The following is a 21,614-nucleotide window of genomic DNA, read 5'->3' on the forward strand; positions in this document are numbered from 1 at the left end:
GATTGGAACTACTGTAACACTATTAGCATTTAGAACCACAATTATTATGTCTACCACTTCCACATGCCTCACCACAACAAGTTCTTTCAATTTAATATCTTACCATGTTCTGAGATATAAGTTTCCAAACCCAATTTTAAACTTAAAAGTTGGATTAAAAGTTCTGCCATTGCTTATATGCTCATCAAAAGCAGCCCACTGCAATGACACCCAGCGGTTTCTCAGTATACCCTCCTGCTCAAATAAAAACCCCTAATTTGCACAGCACCACCACCCACCCGCACACAAGCATTCAAGAGATTACTCTCATAAGCGTTTATCCTTACAACTGGTTTCAAAATAGCACCAGGTTGGGTGATTAGGGTGGTATTTACAAACAGCATCATGAAGCGAGGGATACATCAGAAAACCGCAGTAAGCATTGTGCTACCAGCTGCGTAACGAGACAGACATTAATGACAGGTTGTTTAAATGCAATCTTCACTGGCATATTAATTAATTCAGCCGTTAAAACCATTTGAAGGAAATGTATCAAATAACCTATATGTAAGAAGGGGAGAACCCCTTTACATAGTAACTGCACCCTCCCCAAAGACACAAAGACTTTTAGATAATATATGGCGATTGCTTCTACTATTTTTTGCAGGCTCCAGGCAGTTCGGATGGGCATGCTGATACACGTGATGTCCACAGAAATACAGAAAGGAAGGGTCTTTAAAAAAAAATGCACTTAATGGAAAAAAATAGGAAAAAGGATCAAAATAAACAGACAGTACAGTTTCCTACTGCTTTCCAAGTACATCGATATATATGGAAGCTGTGGGTGTTAAACCTCACATCTGGAGCTACTGCAATAATTCAGAACTGTTAAAGCATCTCAAAGTACAGAAAAATGCATGGTGCCACTTCTATCCACAAAGGACAGACACCTGGATGACCTTGGAGTAACAGTCTAGATCATTAACATAACATGCACACTCATTTTCCAATTGACGATTCCATTATCACTCTTACCTCATCTATTCTGACACATTAGTTATTTGAGCAGCTCGTAACAACGCAGAATATCCCAAAAGAGAACTTCAGGAGAAGCCTAATTAAATAATCGATTATTCTTAATGTTTAAAAAATAAATACATGCACATACACTTCCATGTGACGAGCTCCCACGGGAAAACTTTGTAAAATAAACATGAAATGTTTATTTAACTCTAGAAGCAATTAAACCATTAAGAAGAGCTGGAAGTAGGCATTATGCTGATTATCCCTTAATTGCATCCATTCACAGCAGTGACACACAAACTGCAACAACAACTATGTTACATACTAATTTTTTCCTGACCTGGGCACACTGCACAGCAAATCATCATCAATACATACACAACAAAAAGCTAATTTAAGACTGCCAGTCTAAAAAAACTCAGATTTCTCCCTACCAGCATGGAGTTGTCTACAATCACTACTCCTAAGAGCAATTTTAGGTTGCTTAAGTTTACCTAAATACAAATAGATGAAGCTAGTTATTTTATCTACTTTTCATGACATACTGTGTAATGCTAATGAGTATCTAATTGCAATAATTATTTACTCCATTTGCCTGCCCTAATTGCAGCCCCTTGTCAACATGGCAATGTCTGACTGGTGTTACAACCTCCCGTAAGATGGAGCGCCGAGGTTCGTGGGTGCTGTTGAGGCAGGACTGGCAGCCATCGGTTGGCAAGCTGCAACCCGAGGAGCTCCATCAGTGCAACTCCAGTTAGCAATCTGAACACTTAAAAAGCACCGCTGAAAGTCCCAAACCTTCCGTTTTTCCTTAGCTTGCAGACAGAGCTTCCAGCTGCACTCACTACACACACACAGTCTGTAAAGTTACCCCACGACCACAGAGTAGCTGAAATGCAGGAGTTTGAACACTTTTTCCACTCAACCGCAGTTGCATCTCTCATGTCCCACAACAGGGGTAAACAAACTAATTTTATAATTCCCTTGGCAGCGGCGGAAAAAAAAACCAGAAAGTTGTCCTCCCCCAGCCGCGCTGGAGGAGGAAAGCGGCTGCCAAGGCATCTAGTCGCCAAAAAAATTACAATATGATAGTCTTAATTATACTAATTGCGTTTCCTGGTATTGAGGCAGGATTAATATAGTATTTCTTATGCTAGATTTCATAAACACAATTGGTTTCAGCTTAACTCTTCGTAATTGTATTTCACAGTTCTCGCAAACAATTAGCCACCAATTATGTTCATTTTGCAGATGACTGATAAACACTCCAAATATCAGAATTCTCCCCCAAAGAAGGAAAACTACTTCTGACTTTCTAAGTAATCTTAATGAACCCTCAGTGAAAATCAAAAAAAATATCACCCAACGGCGCTTGCTTGCCATTTCCATGCTGTTACCAAAGACTAGAAAAACTTCCACCAAGAGGAGAGCCATGCTTGGACCAGCTTCGGAGAGACAAGTAACAGTCTTAAGGTGATGAAACGACCATACATAAATATACATACGATAAAAACAAATATATATATAAACATATTTGTATTTATATATTTCTATATTTGCATATATTTATCTGTATCTTGATAGAAATATATAAACAAATACACACACAGACATACATACATACTCATGCACAAATACTTGTTTTGGAATTTCTCAATGAGTTTCAGCTAATATAAATCTCATGGCAACAAGTGCTGGGAACTGGACTGGAAGGACCCTATTAATTTCTCACTCCCACCCTACTTGCCATCCAACTTCAAGGCTCTGGCTCACACAATTGAGAATGATGGGCATTGTGTTTCGGTCCCCTCTCCAGGCACAGCTCCAACGTTCCAAACAATTCGGCTAGAAATGTTCAAAAATGTTATGATGAGATAACATCGTCTGCTGTGATAAAAGCAGTATTTTATACTGTTATGCCAAGGTCACCTGTAGTTACCTAGTCAAGATGGCATTCGAAAAGGCCGACCCTCAGCAGCAGAACATCAAAAGCATGAGAGTTTCTAGGAATTTTATAAATTTTTATAAATAACACAGCACAGCCTCGCTTAACATGTACATCACTTAAAAGCTGACATTTGGGTAAATACAACACAGATAGTTATAGGCCACATGGTTACTTATGCAACTGTGCTTAAAAGCTGTATGGACAGAAAACTAAGTATTTTGAGCTAAAATAAAACGAAGACTCTTGCTCAGCCAGCATTGTCAACAGCAAAGCCTTCCTGTAACAAAAAGAGCATACGTTGCTGACAAGCCTTACACCAGGGTTTCTGCACGGGTTACTCAGCTTCCTTCTTCCATACCTGCAGGGTCACAAGCCCTTCATTGCCAGGAGAAGAAAAAATAAACCTTGCTGATTAATAACTTGCAATACTTCAATGCACACTGAGATAACATGCTTCTGTGCTATGAAATATTTTTTTAAAACCTCCTATGGAGAGCACTATCAGAGAAATAACAGCAACCCAGAGGGGAAGGCACCGCTTCTGACAAGCCATCTATACTCGGATGTTCTCCCATCCCACTCCCCACAGAAACACGAGGGATAAGCTTACAAAAAAAACAGTAGCAAGAAGAAAAAAACCCACACCACCAAAAATGTTGCTAATAATATAAAATATAAACAAAGCATCTGCAGAACCCTGCAGCTTTACATTATAACACACAGGGGGTACATTAAACAAAAAAATAAATTGCACAACTTATGACAGAGAATTTCGTCTTGTGGTGAACACTGAAAAAAACTAAACAAAAACCACAGCCATCTCCAGGAGCAGCTTGATTTTTAAGTAGTATTTGGTGCTCTCTGACTCATACAGAAAGAAAAAATTAAAATTAAGTTTTCTGGGGTTTAAGTGAGTAAATCACAGTATAGGTTCATTTGTTCTGATTATATTTGTCGTAAACATTTTAGAATACAAATTCAGATTCTAGATTTACTTTTTTAGTTAACTATTACTGATACTACTGGCTGGCTGGATGCTACTACAGCCCAAATCATGCAGTTTCAAACTGGATATGTGGCTGAGTGGGCTTTTTTCTTTCTATTTTGTTTTGAAGCCAGTGATGTTTTCATCACAAAGCTGACTCAGCAATTTATTTCTGTTAATAACATCTATTCTTCATGACTATATTAATGAAAATACTCAAAACATAGAAAATGATCTATTGATGTCCCAGCCACAGAACCCACCACATTGCAGTGACTATGAGAAAAGATGGGTGCGGAAGGAACAAACAAGACTCTTAAGGATACAATCACACATACTGTATCTAAATACAGAAGAGGTTAGACTTGGTTAGACTTTCAGAGAGTGAAAGCTACCCAACACAAGAAATCTGACAACAGCAGAACCAGCAGCTGATTCAGATACAGCTTCCAACAACCACTGAAGAATTCTTTTTTTATGGTGAGAATAAACACAATTTAAAATTCAGCAAAACCAACAAACAATACAATTTACTTCTTTACCATCAAAACATTTAAAGTCAATTCAGTATTATTACTTATCCAAGTTCAGATAGATTTAAAATTAGAAAGAAGCAACATAAAAGCCCTGTAATGATTGTGACAACATGCTTCATCCACATCCCCAGTCCACATCTACCTTAGTTTCACAAACAACAGTCTGCCCTGCTGCCACAGATATGAACATAGTGTATCTTCAGCCTCCATCGGGAAGGGGGGATTTCATCTGGAACTCCCAAGTGAAGTTCCAGGCACAAGTATTCGGAAATTACTACCAAGCTTCTTTCCACCTCCCCCTTCATCCCGCAAATGGGCAACTCAAAAAAAGTCTGCATTTAGAGTCTGCTGCCTAACGTCTGTTTTCTTGGGTTAACAGGCTGACTACATGGAAGGAAATGCCCACCTTAGCCTTTTTATAAAGATCATCAAAATGCTCACTATGCCAATTTCAGGCAGTCACAATGGAGCATATGAAGTTAATAAAAGTTAGAAAACTGGCAGAACCTGCTTGGTAAAGAATATCATATTTCTTTCCTGCAAGGAAATAGTTCTTGATATGCTAAAATACAGAGAGTGTCTCATCAGAGGCAGGAGAAGCACTGATCTGTACAGCCTCAAACACTTGTGTTTGAAGAACCCATTTGCCAAATACACACCTTGGGTCCTTACAAGGCAGCAGAACTGGGGAAAAAACCATGATCAACAGAGATAATGTCTTCTCCACTGGAAAGTCTGAACTGAAGAACAGGTTAAATACAATAAATTTATCTTGCTCCAGCTTGAGGTCCTTCCTCAAAGAGATCTGAGGGTGTTAAATCTATTCACATGACAGCCAGCAACTCAGTGCACAAGCTTTGTAGAAGGGGCCCGTGGCAGAACTCACCTGGAGGGTTAATTGTTCCTCTCACTTGGGTAATATGTTCTCTTTAAATCAAAGTGAATACCAATTGTCATAACAGTTACTTTTGGTTGTGGCAAGAGGAACAGGCAGGACTTCAACAAACAGAAACCTCCTTCCAACCTCTTAAGAGGAGTGTCCCACTGCATGTCACACCAAATGCATGAAAGGCTTGTCATATCGGGCACCCAAGACAAATCTCACACTATAACAAAGCCAGCATACCTGTACATTTGTCATCCTTCTTGGTGTCCTATTCCCTGCTTCCTTGTATTTTCTTCCTCTCCAGGAGACTGAAAAACTGGGTAAGGCTTTTCCAATAACATTACACAAAGAGCTACTTCTGGTTGTAAAAGCTTGTGCCACCTTTATTTTGTAAATGCTAACCTTTATCTAACACCGCAAATCGCATTGCACCAGGAGGAGTTTTCGTTGCATGTACAAAACAAACATGAACCAAAATCAAGGAAGATAAGGAATAAGTATACGAAGCCAAACATTCACTTGCAAGGAGGAGTAATGGAATTTAATAAGGCTGATGGAATAATTGCTTAACTCTTCTGGCCAACAAATATCATTGCTGCAGATTCAGAAAGCTGAATACAATTGCTTTACTAATTTAGAACTACAGCTGCACTAATACACTTTAAAAAGACTAAAAACACTGACTAAGGTGTTTGCAATGTCTGCAGTCTGAGTAGACTGGGTAAAACATGTGGATCTTGGATTTTAAAATACGGACACCATTGATTGGAATATATGGGTCTGCACATGGAGGATTATTTGCATTTGAGCAGGACCGACACTGACAACTCAAAGCATTCCTAAGACACCAATACGTTCACAGGGGCTCGCTGTGCTTCAGGGGGAGATCCGTAGATATTGGGAGATATTTAAAACCTGGTAGCATGCTGGTACGAGACACTGCCTTTCCAAGTGCCCTTCAAGTTAGTTTGAATGTACCACACTTACTGATCCTTTCAGACATATATATATATATACACACACACACACAAGTAAAATAAGGACAGACACAAACCCCAAACACAAGTCCTGCATATTTACAAAACCAAAAAGAGTCTAAAATTATAGTCCAGACCATATGTTCTAACATTTGTCTTTAAAGTCTGCTGTCCTAATTTGAGAGATAAATGCATTTCCCAGCAGCAGAGTCTTATACATTCAAAAAAACATACCAAAAAAAAAAAAAAATCTTCATTTTACCGAGGGACAAACTTCATGAACTACTTCTGCTCATTTCTGTGTCATTCTGCTGTGAAGCAGAACACCCCATTTTTGTATACTTGCAGACGCAAACTGGAATAGTTGGAGTCTTCACTTAAGCTGCTGAAGATCGAGCCCCTGCCCCTCTGCTCCGCCGAAGCGAGGCCACGTCAGCAGGACGCAGAGCTGGCTGCCAGGTCACATCCCACGCTGGCTGGAGCAGAGGCACCCGTGGCGCAGGCAGCACGGCCCTGCCTGCCCTGGGGAGAGGCTGCGGGGCTGGGAAAGGCTGGGGGCATCCCTCCGAGCGCACAGGGATACAGACCGCTAGCAAGGGTCTTACATAATGCTTCGAGTTTCTACATTTCAAAGTGTTTCAAAAAATATTTCCTCAGAGTGTGTACTGAAAAACATTCAAACTTTAGGATTTGGTAATATGAAGCCAAATTAAAACTTAGTTATGTCAAGTTTCTTCTTTTTTCTTTTATTTTGTATCAGGGGAGTTCTACTAAATAATAGCTACCACCTCACTATAGTTGAATAAAAAGGGATTTTTAAAGGACTGCACATTCCACACAGCAAATCTACCAGGGCTGGTGCATCTTATTCAAGATTTAATCCGCACACATGCGAAACAAATTTCCACTATTATTCTTAGTATTATCAGACTTAAAATGGAGAAACTAAGATTATTCATGCAGTAAATAAGGCATCCTATTGCTTACTTTTGGTTTCTTACACCATTTGCTATACTTTACTGTAGTGTGCTAAAAACAAAACCTGTGAGATGAAAGGAGAATGGTGCTACGGTCTCACTGACAATAACAAGGGAAAAAAACCTACCCTGAGTTGGCATCCCTTTGCTCTCCCTTAAATTTTACCACAAGTTTCACAAAAGTATGGAAATGTGAAAGTTACTTATTGCATGTGGCAGGACTAAATGATGCACAATCAGGACCTTAATTTTCTACGGTGACCAAACCCTAAAAAAAAAGTACCTGAAATACAGGTAGAGTAATAAAAAATAACTTGTATTTTTTTGTTCCACCTCCTTAGGCATCTATCAATCCCAATCTTTGATCCAACATCCACTGACCGGTTCCCTCACCTGCGTCCTTCACTACCCTCCTCTTGGTGCCTCCGTCCCCACCCAGGAACACGCCACAGTTATCACTCCGTTGCTTACACCACATCCCATCTATTTTCAACTCTTTCCTTCCCTCCAAGAAACTGACTCATTTCCTCATTTCCAATCTCATACTAAAAGGAAAAAAAAAAATAAATACTTTTTTTTGTTTGCTTAGACTAGACTGAACAGCCTTATTTCCCTGACACACACTCTTCCTACAGAAAACTACAGCTATTCAGCCTTTAATATTATCCATGCCTTTGCACTACCACACCAAACCACACCCACCCACCAAATTAAGGGAATAATAATTCCAGGAAATCTTTCATTTGAGAAACCACTGCTAGATTTTTAGCATACTTCTGGCCTTTCTCTTGAGTTACTTGCTTTTAGAGCCATGGAAAAAGCAGCACTGAAATTTAACTCGTGCATTCTTTGGTTTACAAGATAAGAACAAGCAAAGGCTCTGTACAGCTTCAAGTTCAGCATCAATGGCAAAAAACTTGAAAATATCACCTGAAACAAATATCAGTATTAGTAAAGAGTGTATGTCTATTATCGTGCTTTCATTTCAAAATGGAACCACCCAAAGGCAATTTAGGTTCTTGTCTATTACACAGATATTCACACTACAACTGCCCCATGCCAATGCACATCTGCATCTTGTCCTTGAAAAACAGAACAAAAGCCCCTTTAATGCAGAGCCTTGCTCACCTGTGCAATGCCAGAATTAAAGCATAATTTCTTTTCATCAGTATATTTGTTTTCTTTGCCTATAAATTCAATGCTTCACTCTTCCAAACCTAGTGCTGTGATACTGAACAAAGACCAGAAATAAGTTTCCAGAGGGCACTTTCAACAGCGTGGGCTAGACAGAATACACTCAGGAATTTCCATTTTTATCATGCCAGATGCTTTTCTGCTACCTGTTCTTCCTTCTATCTTTGTTACAGGCTTTTCACATGCTATGCATAAGTCTGGTTTGTGTGTGGCACAAAATGAGACCCAGCTTGGGTATCGCTTAAATGGACGGCAACAGAAAGTACATTTGGCAATAACCAAGCAATTCTGTGTGACCAATGGACAAAAGCATCACGCAGCCTGCATTAAGGTCGCTGTACTAACGTTTTTTCAACATGTGAGTGACAAGCAAGTTCAAGTGGCACCAGAATAATCATTTTATCCATATTACTCATACCACAGTGTGCATGACTGCTTGGCACTATTGCCTTCAAGGATGAAAAAGCACTGAACAGGTTCTTGGGTACAGCTTCACCGCCCCAAACTACGCACAGACCGTTGTAGTTTTAAGTAATTTAGTATCTCACATGATTCTCATGCTGCAACAGAAGTTCCTACTAAAGATCTTAGGATATTGGCTAAAAACACCAGTCTTCAATCAGTGAGTAGGGAAACGGGAATTTCCTGAACATGTCAGATTCACCCAGAATGTATTTATTCTGAAATTCAGAAAGCAGAATAATTTTTTTTTCAGATACAGGGGAGCTGTTTTGGTTCCATTCTGCAGTTGATCAGATCCATGGTGTCCCCCTGTTCCATATTTCATTTAGTCTGGTTACCCCAAAGCACTAGCTAGAAACAATCTTTCATATAAAGGAAATACAAGCTCTGCAGTTATAGCTGAGCAAAGAAACGGGTGAGGATATGCCTTGCCCTTGTCCTTTCCTTCCAGAGCCAGCAACAGTCAAGTCCTGAGTCTGTGAAAAATTAAGTGGAAAAACACAAAAAGGAAATGAAGTATTTAAAGTATTGACATATTTATGACGTATTTATTATCTGTCAAAACTATATAAAAGGAGCAGCTTTTAAAATCCTGATGATACAGCACATGTACACACTTCATCTCTCAAAAATACTGAATTAAGATTCTAAATCAGCCTCCCTTTGACCACCCACAGAGGTACAGTTTTGCATTTAGAGCCCAAAACTCAGCCAGGGTGGGACGAGCACAGGACGAGCGGGGCTTTCCTCCCCTGCTCCCCAGGGACGCGGCGATTTTTGGAGGAAGTATACAAATCCTTTGTCACTAATACGCACATGGCTTAAAAGGAACAAAGATTGGTCACCCAACTGCACACAAATAAAGGATGTGCTTTATGTTTCCACTTTATAACGCCGGCCAGGTGGCCAGCCTCAATATTCAGCAAGGACTCGAGTGTTTAGCAGCCCAGGTGGGCAGGCGAGTATCCCTCCTGCCTGCACAGGCAGCGGCACGTCCCCGTCTCCTACTCGCTTCAGCTTCCAGCAGCTACTAAAAACAAGATTCCTCCCAATTAATCCCCAACATCCGCTTTCTTTATTCCTTTATTTGGTTGTTGCTACAAGGGCTGCAAAAGTCACGTACCACAGCATCTCTTCTATTCCATGGGATGGCGAAGGCAAACCCTTACACAGCCGATAACACCAGTCCTGGTGAGAGCATCTGGACCCGCTGAGACGCTTCCCTGAATAACCTGACAAATGGACAAGGCTGTACAGACCTGTACTCAAGGGCTGGATTTCTCCACAAGACCAGATTTATCTTTCTCTCTTTAAATCTGTCCTCTCAAGGAAACCACAGACCCTCTTCATGCCCACTGACCAGCAAACTTCTCCCAGACACCGTCGTTTCCATGATCCAGCCCCGCACTGTGATCTACGGGGCTTATAAATCATGTCTTAAACAAGTCACCTCTGGTTAGATGCAAATAGGAGATGGGAATGAAGACAGCACTTGCTGTAAGACATTGCATGTTCAGTTACACATTTATTCCAGTTTTACAGCATTTTAGAGGGGTTTTTATTTTTGAAGTTTTCACTGATTACCTTACTGGTGATACCCTGAGGAACTGGAAGGAGTTTTTTGTATTTAGGATTTCTCCACTATTCCAAAACATCGGAGACCTTCTTCCTGGTTTTAAACAGTGATTACTTAATTAGTGGCTAATTACACTTCAGGGTGTTTAAAACAGAGGATATTCCACAGAGATTTTCCTCAAATGAGTGTATTTCTTGCAATCTTGAAAAGACAAATGAAGATTCACTAAGTCTTCTTTTCTCTGATATTTTCATGTCAGTCCTCTAACACACATTGTCACCACCCATCCCCGGATATGCCACAGCCATAGAGCCAAAGGGGGTCCTGGGCACAAATCGGTGGCTCACAGGACATCCAGGACGGGCTCCAGGAGCACAAACAGAAGATCTCCAACTTCTGAAAAAGTCATATATAAAAAAATGCTTTCACAAAGATCAAAGTCGCTCTGCGTAAGTGAAGTTAGCTGCCTCTGCAGAACGGGTACATGTGAAAGGAAAGAGAAGCTGTCATGTATCCTGAAAAATTGAGTGTAACCAAGTCAGGATATCTCAAATCCTTAGTAACACTGTTCACTCCCTGAACTCAGGAGAATCACACAATTTACAATGAAGTACTCCTTTGTATTGTGAATACAAATTAATCCTATTTTACAAGCACATCTTATGCCATTACACTGAGTATGTGGCAGTAAGGAAAAAGTGAGCATTGTCTGTTCAACAGGGAGCTATACCAGCTCACAGGCATCCACCCTGCCCAGAATCATGCTGCCTTCACGTAGTGGTAAAATTATTGCCAATCATAGGGCAATCTGGCAGGAAAGGAAAATGCATCATTATTGTCTGAGTGCTGCCCCGCATATAGGGAATACATTAACCTTTAAACCTACGCAATACTCTAGCACAGGAAAAATAAAAGACCTAAGTTTTGTGGAGCAAGGGGGTGTGTAATTTCCAAAAACACTGCACACAAAATAAGCCTGTCTCAGAGCACAGGAAAAACAGAACTGTCACGAATCCTAACCTTAGTATATTTGTTGTCTGATTAGTTTCTTCCATGATAAATCATTATTAACATTATTTAAGTTTCACAATTGCACTGTGAACACACCTCTACCAAAAGAAAATAAAAAAGCAACAACAAATACAGTCAGGTGCTCTTCTGAGTTTGAAGCATGTATGTGTATCATCAACATAAATACTTCACAATAAAGGAGGAGTCAAAGCTTTAGCACAAAAAGAATATCAGAATTTTCAGACCTAACTTAAAGAGTGTATCCAAATAAACACATGTGCTTTGGTGGTCAATATTACAGCTCTACCAAAAAAAAAAAAGGAGACAATCTTATGCTATGAATTCAGAATTAATTTTATGAAAGACTGCTGATGAGTACCAAACACCCCCATCAGCATAAACACGTTAAATTACTGGGAATACAGAACCAGGAGGTTTCAAGTTGCAGTCATCTGAACACACTGTCTGAACAACACTTTGAGCATGAAAAAAATTATAAATAAATGGTGTCATAATTACATTTGTAATGGAAATTTTTAATGTACTAACCAACATAAAGCATTCATTTCAAATAAAAGGAGTAGCCAGCTTTATTCCTCTGTTAATTGCCACATGGACCAATTTCTTACCACACAGCATGTTGGCTATAAATCTTAACAAGCAGTTTTAAATTGCTGCTATTATTGCTCATCAAGACTGAATAATCCTGGATGGTGTTCAGGGAAGCTTCTGAACCTCTATGTCAAACAACTATTAATTTCTTATTTCCATGGGGATGAAATTCCAAGCAACAACCACTAACTCCTCCTCTATTTAAATGGGGGGGGTGCGGGGAGCACAGAAAAGATGCAAAGAGACCACAAGATGGGAAATTTCAAGTATTTCAAAGGACGAACTCCTCCCTGAGGGAGTGGTGCAGCACTGGAGCAGTTTGCCCAGGGAGCAACCTCCATCCTCGGAGAGCTTCACAACTCAGGAGGTGGTGGACAACCTGATCCACCTCTGATACCATCCCTGCTTGCAGCAGAGGGGTGGATAAGGTGACCTCCAGCAGTCCCTTCTAGGCCAGATTTTAATAGAAAACAGTTATCCTGGAGCAGTACGATTTTAGCATTTGTTGCAGTCTAAGAAACAGGCTTTCTTGAGTAGATTTGAAATTCACAGTCAAAACACAGGGGCAATTCACTAGCTATACAATCGTTATTAAATGACACCCCCCCCTCCCTTACCATTAGTTTTTTTAGAGAAGGCTTTTGAATCAATAGCCCACTGAGATTGCTGCTTCATGGTATAAATCCTGGCAAGTCTGGGGGAGGCAACACCACCTACCCCCCTTCTCAGAAAAATAAGATAATGGTATAAGCTCAAAAAAAAAAAATCACTGAAAACAGTATTAGCAGTACAGCTACACAAAGTCTGTTCCCTTTAAATTCTGATTTAATTTAATCTTCATGTATTTACCATAGACAGCACTATATCTAGGGAAATACCTCCTTCACTTCAAAGCGGTATTTGCTGCTAGCTAGAAACCCTCTCCACAGTGCTCAATATACAATCTGAAAGGTCTTTTATCTCTTCTCCCTCCAGACCTGTTAAAAAGACTTTGTGTGGGCTCTCTCTTATAAAACACACAAGCACGATTTGTCATATTAGCACAGTTTTACAGAGAGGTAAAGCAGCAGTCAAAAGACATGCTTTTATTCAATACTACATAATTAACTGGCTCTGATTCTAAAGAACCAATTTAACATTCTGCTCAAATCCAATCTGACTTCTTCAAGCACTCTGCAATGTCTGTACTTCTCTGCTCATTTTCTATCCCTCCCAATGCTTGTATGAAAAAAAAAAAAATTCCAGAGATACCCACTTAGTTTGTTACTAATTTTCAGTCTAACTTGGGGTCTCTGATCGGTATTTCTTATTTGGTTACAAGAAATTAAGTATATATATAAAATTTAAAAGCTGATAAATAACCGAAAGAGAGAAACCTCCTGAACATGCAAGAAATTCACGACTCATTTCAAGATATTAACAACCTATAACATGGACAGCAGTCAGGTCTGCAACTTCTCACTCTTAAGTGGTTCACTGTATTTTCAGAACTGCATACCACATTTCTGTAGAAATGAGAGAACAAGTTTTCCATAATGCAAGCAGTGCTCGTCTGTACATCCTGTATCCTCTTACCTTGGATGCACTGCAGGGTTCCATCTTCAGCCCTTATTGTAAAGGTTTCACCTGGATTAACTTGAACCAAAAAGACCTGTTGAAAGAAAAACACATTTGTTTCATTGGGATCTTCAAAAAATAAATTTTCCCAACCCAACAATTTTGTTATCCATACTTTGGAAGACATATGGGGGGCAGGGAGGGAACAGACTGGTACACTACATCCCTGGGTACCAGCATGGTCCAAGATCCAGTACAGATTTCAAGGCTACCTACTTATCTAATTTTCAGAGCTGAAATAAAGATGTAACTCAGTTGTGTGCAGGTGAGAATTATGGCTTTGGGTTCCACACCAAACCCTTGACCCTGTGTTTAAGTTGTCCAAAAGCTGATAGCTAAGGACATAAATTTTTAGACCACTGGCACATGAGAGCAGACAGCTCATAACAAACTCCAGCATGCAGCACCAAGCCATATTGGGATTTCAAGTTCACAGGAACAAAAGTTTTTTGCTGTATAAGGAGAGCTTACATATGACATTTTTAAAAACTTATCCTTCAGTCCTACACATACGAGATCTCAGCTAAGCAAAATCCACACACACACAGTTCAATGGTTGCACACAGAATCAATAATAAACTATTTATTTAGTAACAGATACAATAAGTTTTTTTAAATAATCAAAATATCACCCCAGTCTCCCATTGCTCAATTCTGCAGATGATGCGAATGCTGCGAAGACCAGGAAGCACCAAAACACACACCAGTTCAGTGTACGTTGTACTCATCTTTATTAATTTTCAGATGTCTAAAATCATGGTTTTAAAACTCATGATTCAGGTTTATTACGTTAACAGAGAGTTTCACTGGGAACTACTGATCGTTTACCTCATTCTCTTGCTCCTTGTGAAACTTTTACACAAATATTTTAAACACACTGCTGTTAACTTTGCAATGTCAGAAGTTAAACAAAAGTCTGACTTAATCTTGGTATAAATTGAGATTTTAGATGTATAACTTTTTGTGAAAACGCTCTGTAAACTTAGGTCTGGTCTTTACTGGGACACCTGCATGCAGAATTTCATAATTCAATCTGCAAAGACAGAATTTGGATTAATGTTGTGTTTCTGAATGTCGTAAACTAAACACATAAGACAATTATTGCCTAGATGACCTTTTGAATTACAGTAATCCTACTGAAACCCATTATTCCAGCAACATTTTTAAAGCACTAGCTGGAAATCAGAAAAATGACACACGAAAGCCGCTATTTTGTCTGCAACAATAATTTCTCTGCGAGCACTGATCAGGGTGGATCTGATCCAGCATTCAGAGCACAGTAAATTGCTCAGAAAAGATAGGAGGCACAAAGCCATTCCATTCCTAATCTCCAAACAATCAACATTTAAGCGACAGCATTTAAGCATTCTTTTGCTCTGAATAGATGTGGATTATCCACAACAGGATACAGGCATCAGGTCAAAAGAAGCCAGAGCAAAGCAGTGTCATTTGGCTTAAAAAAAAAAAAAAAAACAAACAACAAACCATAAACCTGGACACAAAGAGGCAAGAATCAAAGAAGTTTGGGTTGGAAGGGACCTTAAAGATCCAGTTCCAACCCCCCTGCCATGGGCAGGGACACCTCCCACTAGCCCAGGTTGCTCAAAGCCTCATCCAGCCTGGATGGGGCATTTCATTAGCTCATTGCCTTATGTCTAAACCAACTGCTCTAAACCTTGTTATTTATTAACATGATTGATTAACATAAACTAGACGCTCTAGCACACCATCACATCTTTCGAACTTGCTCCAGCTCCTCAAACCACACCCCTACATAACCTAACAAGTCTGATGCATTGTACATGAAAAGCTCGATCTCTTCCCTAAAGTGAGGAGTTGAGTTTAACGCCAGATGTAAGCCTGACCTTGAGAGAGGGATTCCTCTTACTACATGAGGCACACGTCTGCCCCAGAGTTAGTTATCAGAAGGGTACAATTTACAAATTCCTTTCAAGGCATCATTGCAAAGGCCAGCCTCCAGCCCAAGTGCCTCCACTAGCACACCCACAGTTGTGCTTTGGAAATAATTCCTTGGGTTTCCACATGAAAAACCCCTTCTCAAGTTTATATCCCAAATAACAGCTGTTGCTTATGATGGTCAAAATAAAGCAGCATTATGCTTGCCTAATTACAAAAGTTTTTAACACAAAATAATTGTTCCGTCAACAAATTTCTTTCCCAAAGGGCAGTGGCCACCATGGTTTCATCCTCCCATCATGAGCCCTTCGGGAGAGCCTGGGACAGATATATAGTAGCTTCAATTAAAATGTTATATATATGGAAATAATTCCATATTAACAGTTTCCAGAATACAACAGCTTAAAGATTTCGTATTTATTTCAAAAAAACCCTCAACACCAGTTACTGTCACAAAACATGGGATTCAGTTGGTCAGAAAGCAAAGATCCCCACCGCATGCTGCAGGATAACAACAGACAACTCCACTTGGCCTGTCCAAAGGAGAGACTCTATTATTTTGCCCAAAATTTAACTACAGCCCAATAATATCACAAAATCACAAAAGATCACAAAATGTTTTCACTTGGGATCTTGTTTTGAGGTTAAATATCACACATATTGAAAGGATAACATTTTTTCAACTAATAGAGGTGAAATTAAGCCTTTTCAAAATTATATTGCTGCTGTGAAAAAGTGCTTTATTCTGTCAACCAATGATTTGCAAGGAGTTCCACCAGGGTTTTCACCAAAAATCCAGTAAAACTCATCCTGGTTTCCCAGGCTCTTGAGTAAGTTTTTCAGCTTCAATGTTCATAAAATTATATTTGTGAAATGCATACGAGTTGTACCATCTCATCTCCTAACACTTCACAAGGCTGAAAGCCATAACCAATTTGGTTTTATTGAAATTTGGATATTTAAATATATACATAAGCACAAAGATTTTCAACGGAGGTCAATGAACTTGACTTCTATTAATCGAGGTAGGTCTTCTGCACCTAGTGATGGCAGCCCCACCAGATCTGCACCTTCAGAGTAGTGGTTTTCTGTGCCACAGAAGAAGAAACACCAACATTTGTGAAATTCATTCACTTCAGCAAAATTTCAGAAAAATTAAGAGCCAAGGAGCAAGAAGAGAGAACCCAAGGCCCTGCACCACCAAGCCTTCGCATGCAGCTGAAAAGGCCATCTCCAGTTCTGCAGGGTTCCTCTGAACAGTGAGGAAATCAACCTCCAGCTACAGTGATACAGAAAATCACGTGCTAAAACCAGTAACCACCAGTGCACATAATAGACTTGTAAGTTACACTGAGGCAAGAACTGCACTGGAACAAAGCAGCGCAGCTGTCATTTCCTAGAATGTTTTAAAAAGTTTTGAAGATATTAAAAGACATTCTTCTGCACTAACTCTCAAATCAGCCACCTTTGGAGTGGAAGAAAATACTCAAGTGCTGTTGCTGGGGGAAGGCAGTGGTGTCAAGAGTGAACAGGAATAGCCGACGTGTGGGTCAGCACCAGAGCAAGGGCTGGATGCAAAGGGATGATGGTTGTCACATCAGCACGCAAGACCCAAGGTGGCCTCAGACGCAGAAGCAGCTCCCAGGATACTCCCAGCATCTCAGGATGCTCCTTGGGCAAGACCCCCCCACTTGCCCCCCACCGCAGCCAGACCCCCTCCAGCACACTGCAACCCAGCACTAGCTTCTCCTCTCCGCCCAAAGCTGGGGTACAGGGGTTTGCCGCCCTAATTCACCCCACCACCCAAACCCTTCTGCCCTCAGCTCGTGCTGTGCATAACCCCCTGAGAGCTTGTGATTGCGAAGCACTGACTAACAAGGCACAGTTGAGGTCAAACCATTAGAGCCAGCACACATCGAGTATTAGATACTGGGCATTTTCCAGCCAACGCCCTCAATCTGTCCCAGTTGCCTGGGATAAATAATTTCGAGGCACACTGTGACTTCTTTTGTTTATACAAGTTATATGAAATGAATTCAAAGATTTATTTTTCCCCACGTCCTCCTAAACAACAAAACCATATACTGCAGCCTGAAATGCAGCTTTTCTCCCTCCTTTCTACACAAGGGATCTTCATGAGAACCTCGTTTCTGAAGCTTTTAATCAAACATCTGAGGAAAGAAAAAAAAGTCTAAAGATAACTTTTTTTTTCCTGAAAACAAACACAGATGATCTCTAATTGCCCTATGTCTCTTCCAAAATTCATCATCCCAAGTACGCATGTTTATCAGATGGCAATAAGAGGAGAGATAACTTGGAAAGTCACTTTGAGCCCAAGCTGCTGCCCAGCAGTATCACCAGGGTGCAGTCTGAGGTCCAAGGACACTTCAGCTCAGTTTCATTCCCCCGGCCTCCACACATCCAAAAAGCTGCAGCTTGTGACAGCTGTGAGTCGGGTGTCAGCAGCACAATCCCAAAAGCTGCTTCTTCTCCCTAAAAAGCACCGGGATGTTTGCTTTAGCAGATTAATTGACTTGGTGTTGGAAGGCCAGCTTTACCCACTGCATCCTCAGAGAAAGCTTGCTATCTCCATAACACACTGGTTTTTGCATTTATTTTGCATTTAAGATTGTTACTGTATTTTATTTAAAGTCCTGTTAGTTAAGACTGATTAAGGTTACTAAGTTGCATAGTTACTATAAATATTTATAATCACACACACACCCAATTTGGCAATAATTGCTCCATGTCCAGACTAAGTTTTCATGATGAGCCAAGCACGTCACTTGTGTCCTCCTTGTTCCCACTATGCAACTCTCGTGCCTACTGGGAGCAGGGGAGGAGACTAACAAACCATCAACGAAGCCTAACACTGGCTTAAAGCTCAGGTTCAGGAATATATATACCTTGTGGGCAAACAGTCTCATACAAAGACAGAAGATGCTACCTGATAAGGACCAAGGGCTATTCTCTATTTTTTATAGTATTGCTTGACTTATACAAGTGCTTTTTAACCACACAGAAGAAAATTCACACTCAAAACAGGTCACTGTCTCCTACCTGCTTTGCTGCACATCACCGTGAGCACGGACGCAGCAGCAAGCAGGATGACATTCATTTGCATCCCTGCGATGCAATACAATCCAATGCTTGCCTTAAAATATTTCCACTTTATGAGAACCTTTTCCTTGCTCGGGTCAAACAGCCATTTGAATCGCTTTGGTGTATTAAAACACTGCCCGAAGCGCTTCCCAACATGGCAAGTCTTCCCCTCCCTGTTTAGATATACCATGCTTCATACAGCTGAGGGGCACGGCATCACAGGCACCATCTGGGATGCAGGCACAGGCTCCTCACAAATGTTTTCAATTATTAAAATCTACTGTATTTACAATTCCTACAGTGCGTAAATTTTAGAATCTATTGCATCTCTGGGGGAAAAAAAAATCCAAACCAAAACAAAATAAAAAAACCACCACCAAAACCCAGAACAATCACTTGGGTCCATTCTCTATTCTACTTTAAAAGACTGTGTCCCTGATCTGGAGGATTTTCCAGCTCTGTCCCGCAGGAAGGACCAAAGAATTCATATCATTCTGCATGCAATATTCTTCTCAGGAATGCATTCCTCCTCAGCCATATGGGAACAGGTAGTATAAATATTTTTAAGCTCTCTTCAGTAAGAAAAATCAGGGAATATGCTACATCTTGAACAATAAAACAGTGACTTTTAAAAATTAATACTTTGATAACAGTGTTCTGGGTTTAACTACCTTTTTTTTCAATAGGACAGAAAACAGAGACATTAAATGATCCAGTTAGTTTATGATGAGTGCTACTGGTAGCAAAGCCCACAAGGGACAGGTCCTGAACCCTCTCAGTCATCACAAGTTAAACACACTCCAAACAAGCAGTAAAAAAAAAAAAATAAAAATCTGGGTATCTGCATAAGAAGTTGCTCTGATAAGCAAGAAATTTTAACATACAAAGTTTTAGAAAATTCTGTGTTTCACTGCATTCACAAAGAAACATATTTGTTAGAACAGCCTCGGAGTATGCCCACCAACATCCTTCAGTTAAAATTCAGAAAAATTCATTCTAAAGTCTTCCTACATAGCAATCACTGCCCATGGTTTAACTTCACTAACACTATTCATCTGCCACTTGTCTAGTCTAAATGCCCAGCACTACTGAATCTGCTTTAAAAGTCCGTATGTTTAAACAGACGGGAATTTCATCATCTTTTACCTGGTAGCCATTTTTCATGGACTGATGCTCCTCAACTCAGATGTGTACCAGTTACACACCTTTTTCTTCTTGAAACAAGCCTCCCACGTGCAAGCATCCCCCCCTCCCCTAGAAGTATTTATAAAGTCTATAAATATCCCCCCTCTGCAAGTATATATTAAAAAATTTCAATAAAGTATGAAGAAGCAACTCTAAATTTAGGCACAAAGTTCACTCCCTCAGCTCAGCTGCTGTTCAGGTATAGTATAAAACCCCACTAAGGGCTTTCAAGCTCTTGCGAGGTGCACAGACTTGTTTTGCTACAGGAAGGTATCAAATCTTGTTCCTCATTCAGACGTACTCTCGTCTCCCTTATTCCAAGCGTGTGACCCTAACAGACAAGAACAAGCACACCCAGCACTAACCTACAGTGTCTGGGCTCGAGCCAAAGAGGGGAAAGCCAGGGTTTGGTAAATCCACCTTTACGAAGAGCAGGCAAGCAGAAAACTTGCCACACCACTGCAGGTGCAGTTGGGCAAACCAAGCCAAAAGAAAAACTTCCCAAACGAAATCGCCTTCCGCACAGACGTGCCATGGCACAGCGAGCTGCCCCTCCACTTGACACTCCAAGCCTTTTAGAGCTTGCAGTGGAGTATCTACAGGAAACCATTGAAATTCTTGGACCAAAAGGTTAATTATCGCTCCCCGAACCCCCACAGGAGCTACAAGTGGATTAGGAGCAGAAACAGAGTAAGCAGCAGCTGTGGAAGAGACATGAAAGCATTAAACACAGTCAGCAGCAGGGGAAATTAAGTGTGGGAAACTTAAAAAAAAAAAAAAAGCCAGTGCTAGAAATGCCATTTTGGGCAGTCTAGAGAAGAGGGATTACTGTCAAGCAGTCAGAGACATTCCTAACTCTGCAGCACTTATCCCCAGGAAGATAAACAATTGAGTGTTCCTATGCAATTCCCTTACACTACAGGACTGCTTACTGGCAGAATTACCTTTTGCATCGCTCTCCATCTGGCTGCTGGTAAAGCTAAGGGGTTTCACCAGCTCCAGCCTGCTCTTTTCTACATATATAAGGAGTGATTTTTTGAGGAAAAGCTTTTCTCTGAAGCTCAGTGTTCCCAGGTGCAGCCCATAGCACAGCTCCACCACGCTGGCATGGCTGAGGCTTCACACATCCAGTAACACGTGAGGGTGAGCAACAGCAAGTGCACCCAGAGCATCTCATCAGAAGGCATTACAGTCGGCCCCAGAGCGGCAGGCACTGATCTGCAGGCCAGCCACAGTCTGGGAAACTCCACACACCTCACCGCCCACCAGCTCAGCTATGATGCTTCCCTACTGCCAGCTTCTAATAGAGGCTGTAATTACACCCTGGAAAAGCACTTGTCCCTATAAAACTAGCACCTATTTACAGGGTACTATAAACCATCTTTATTAAGGAAGTCATTCTTAAGCGAAGCAAATCTGAAGGCTGTTCCTGCCTTACAAGTAACTAAGATAAATCTCTTTCAACAAACATGAAACGGTTGCTTCTATATTACATGAGAAATAACGTTAAGAGCAATTAACACAGTCCATTTGCTGCTACTGTGTGCGAAGATCAAAGTGTTTATTCCAATTTCATTGCATTTTAGAACTGCACTTTTAAAAAGTGAATACATCAACTAAAGCTTCA

General features: G+C 40.5%; 1 protein-coding gene across 1 annotated transcript in view; it reads right to left on the reverse strand.

Annotated features, from left to right (window-relative positions):
- FNDC3B (fibronectin type III domain containing 3B) overlaps nt 1-21,614 on the reverse strand; it is a 160,040-nt gene that overhangs the window by 136,655 nt on the left and 1,771 nt on the right. The window contains exon 2 of the mRNA XM_010079500.1: nt 13,742-13,817. Coding sequence (XP_010077802.1) covers nt 13,742-13,817 — 76 coding nt within the window. The remainder of the gene's footprint in view (nt 1-13,741; nt 13,818-21,614) is intronic.

Source organism: Pterocles gutturalis, unplaced genomic scaffold (genome assembly GCF_000699245.1).
Source record: "Pterocles gutturalis isolate BGI_N339 unplaced genomic scaffold, ASM69924v1 scaffold8064, whole genome shotgun sequence".
Classification (NCBI taxonomy): domain Eukaryota; kingdom Metazoa; phylum Chordata; class Aves; order Pterocliformes; family Pteroclidae; genus Pterocles; species Pterocles gutturalis.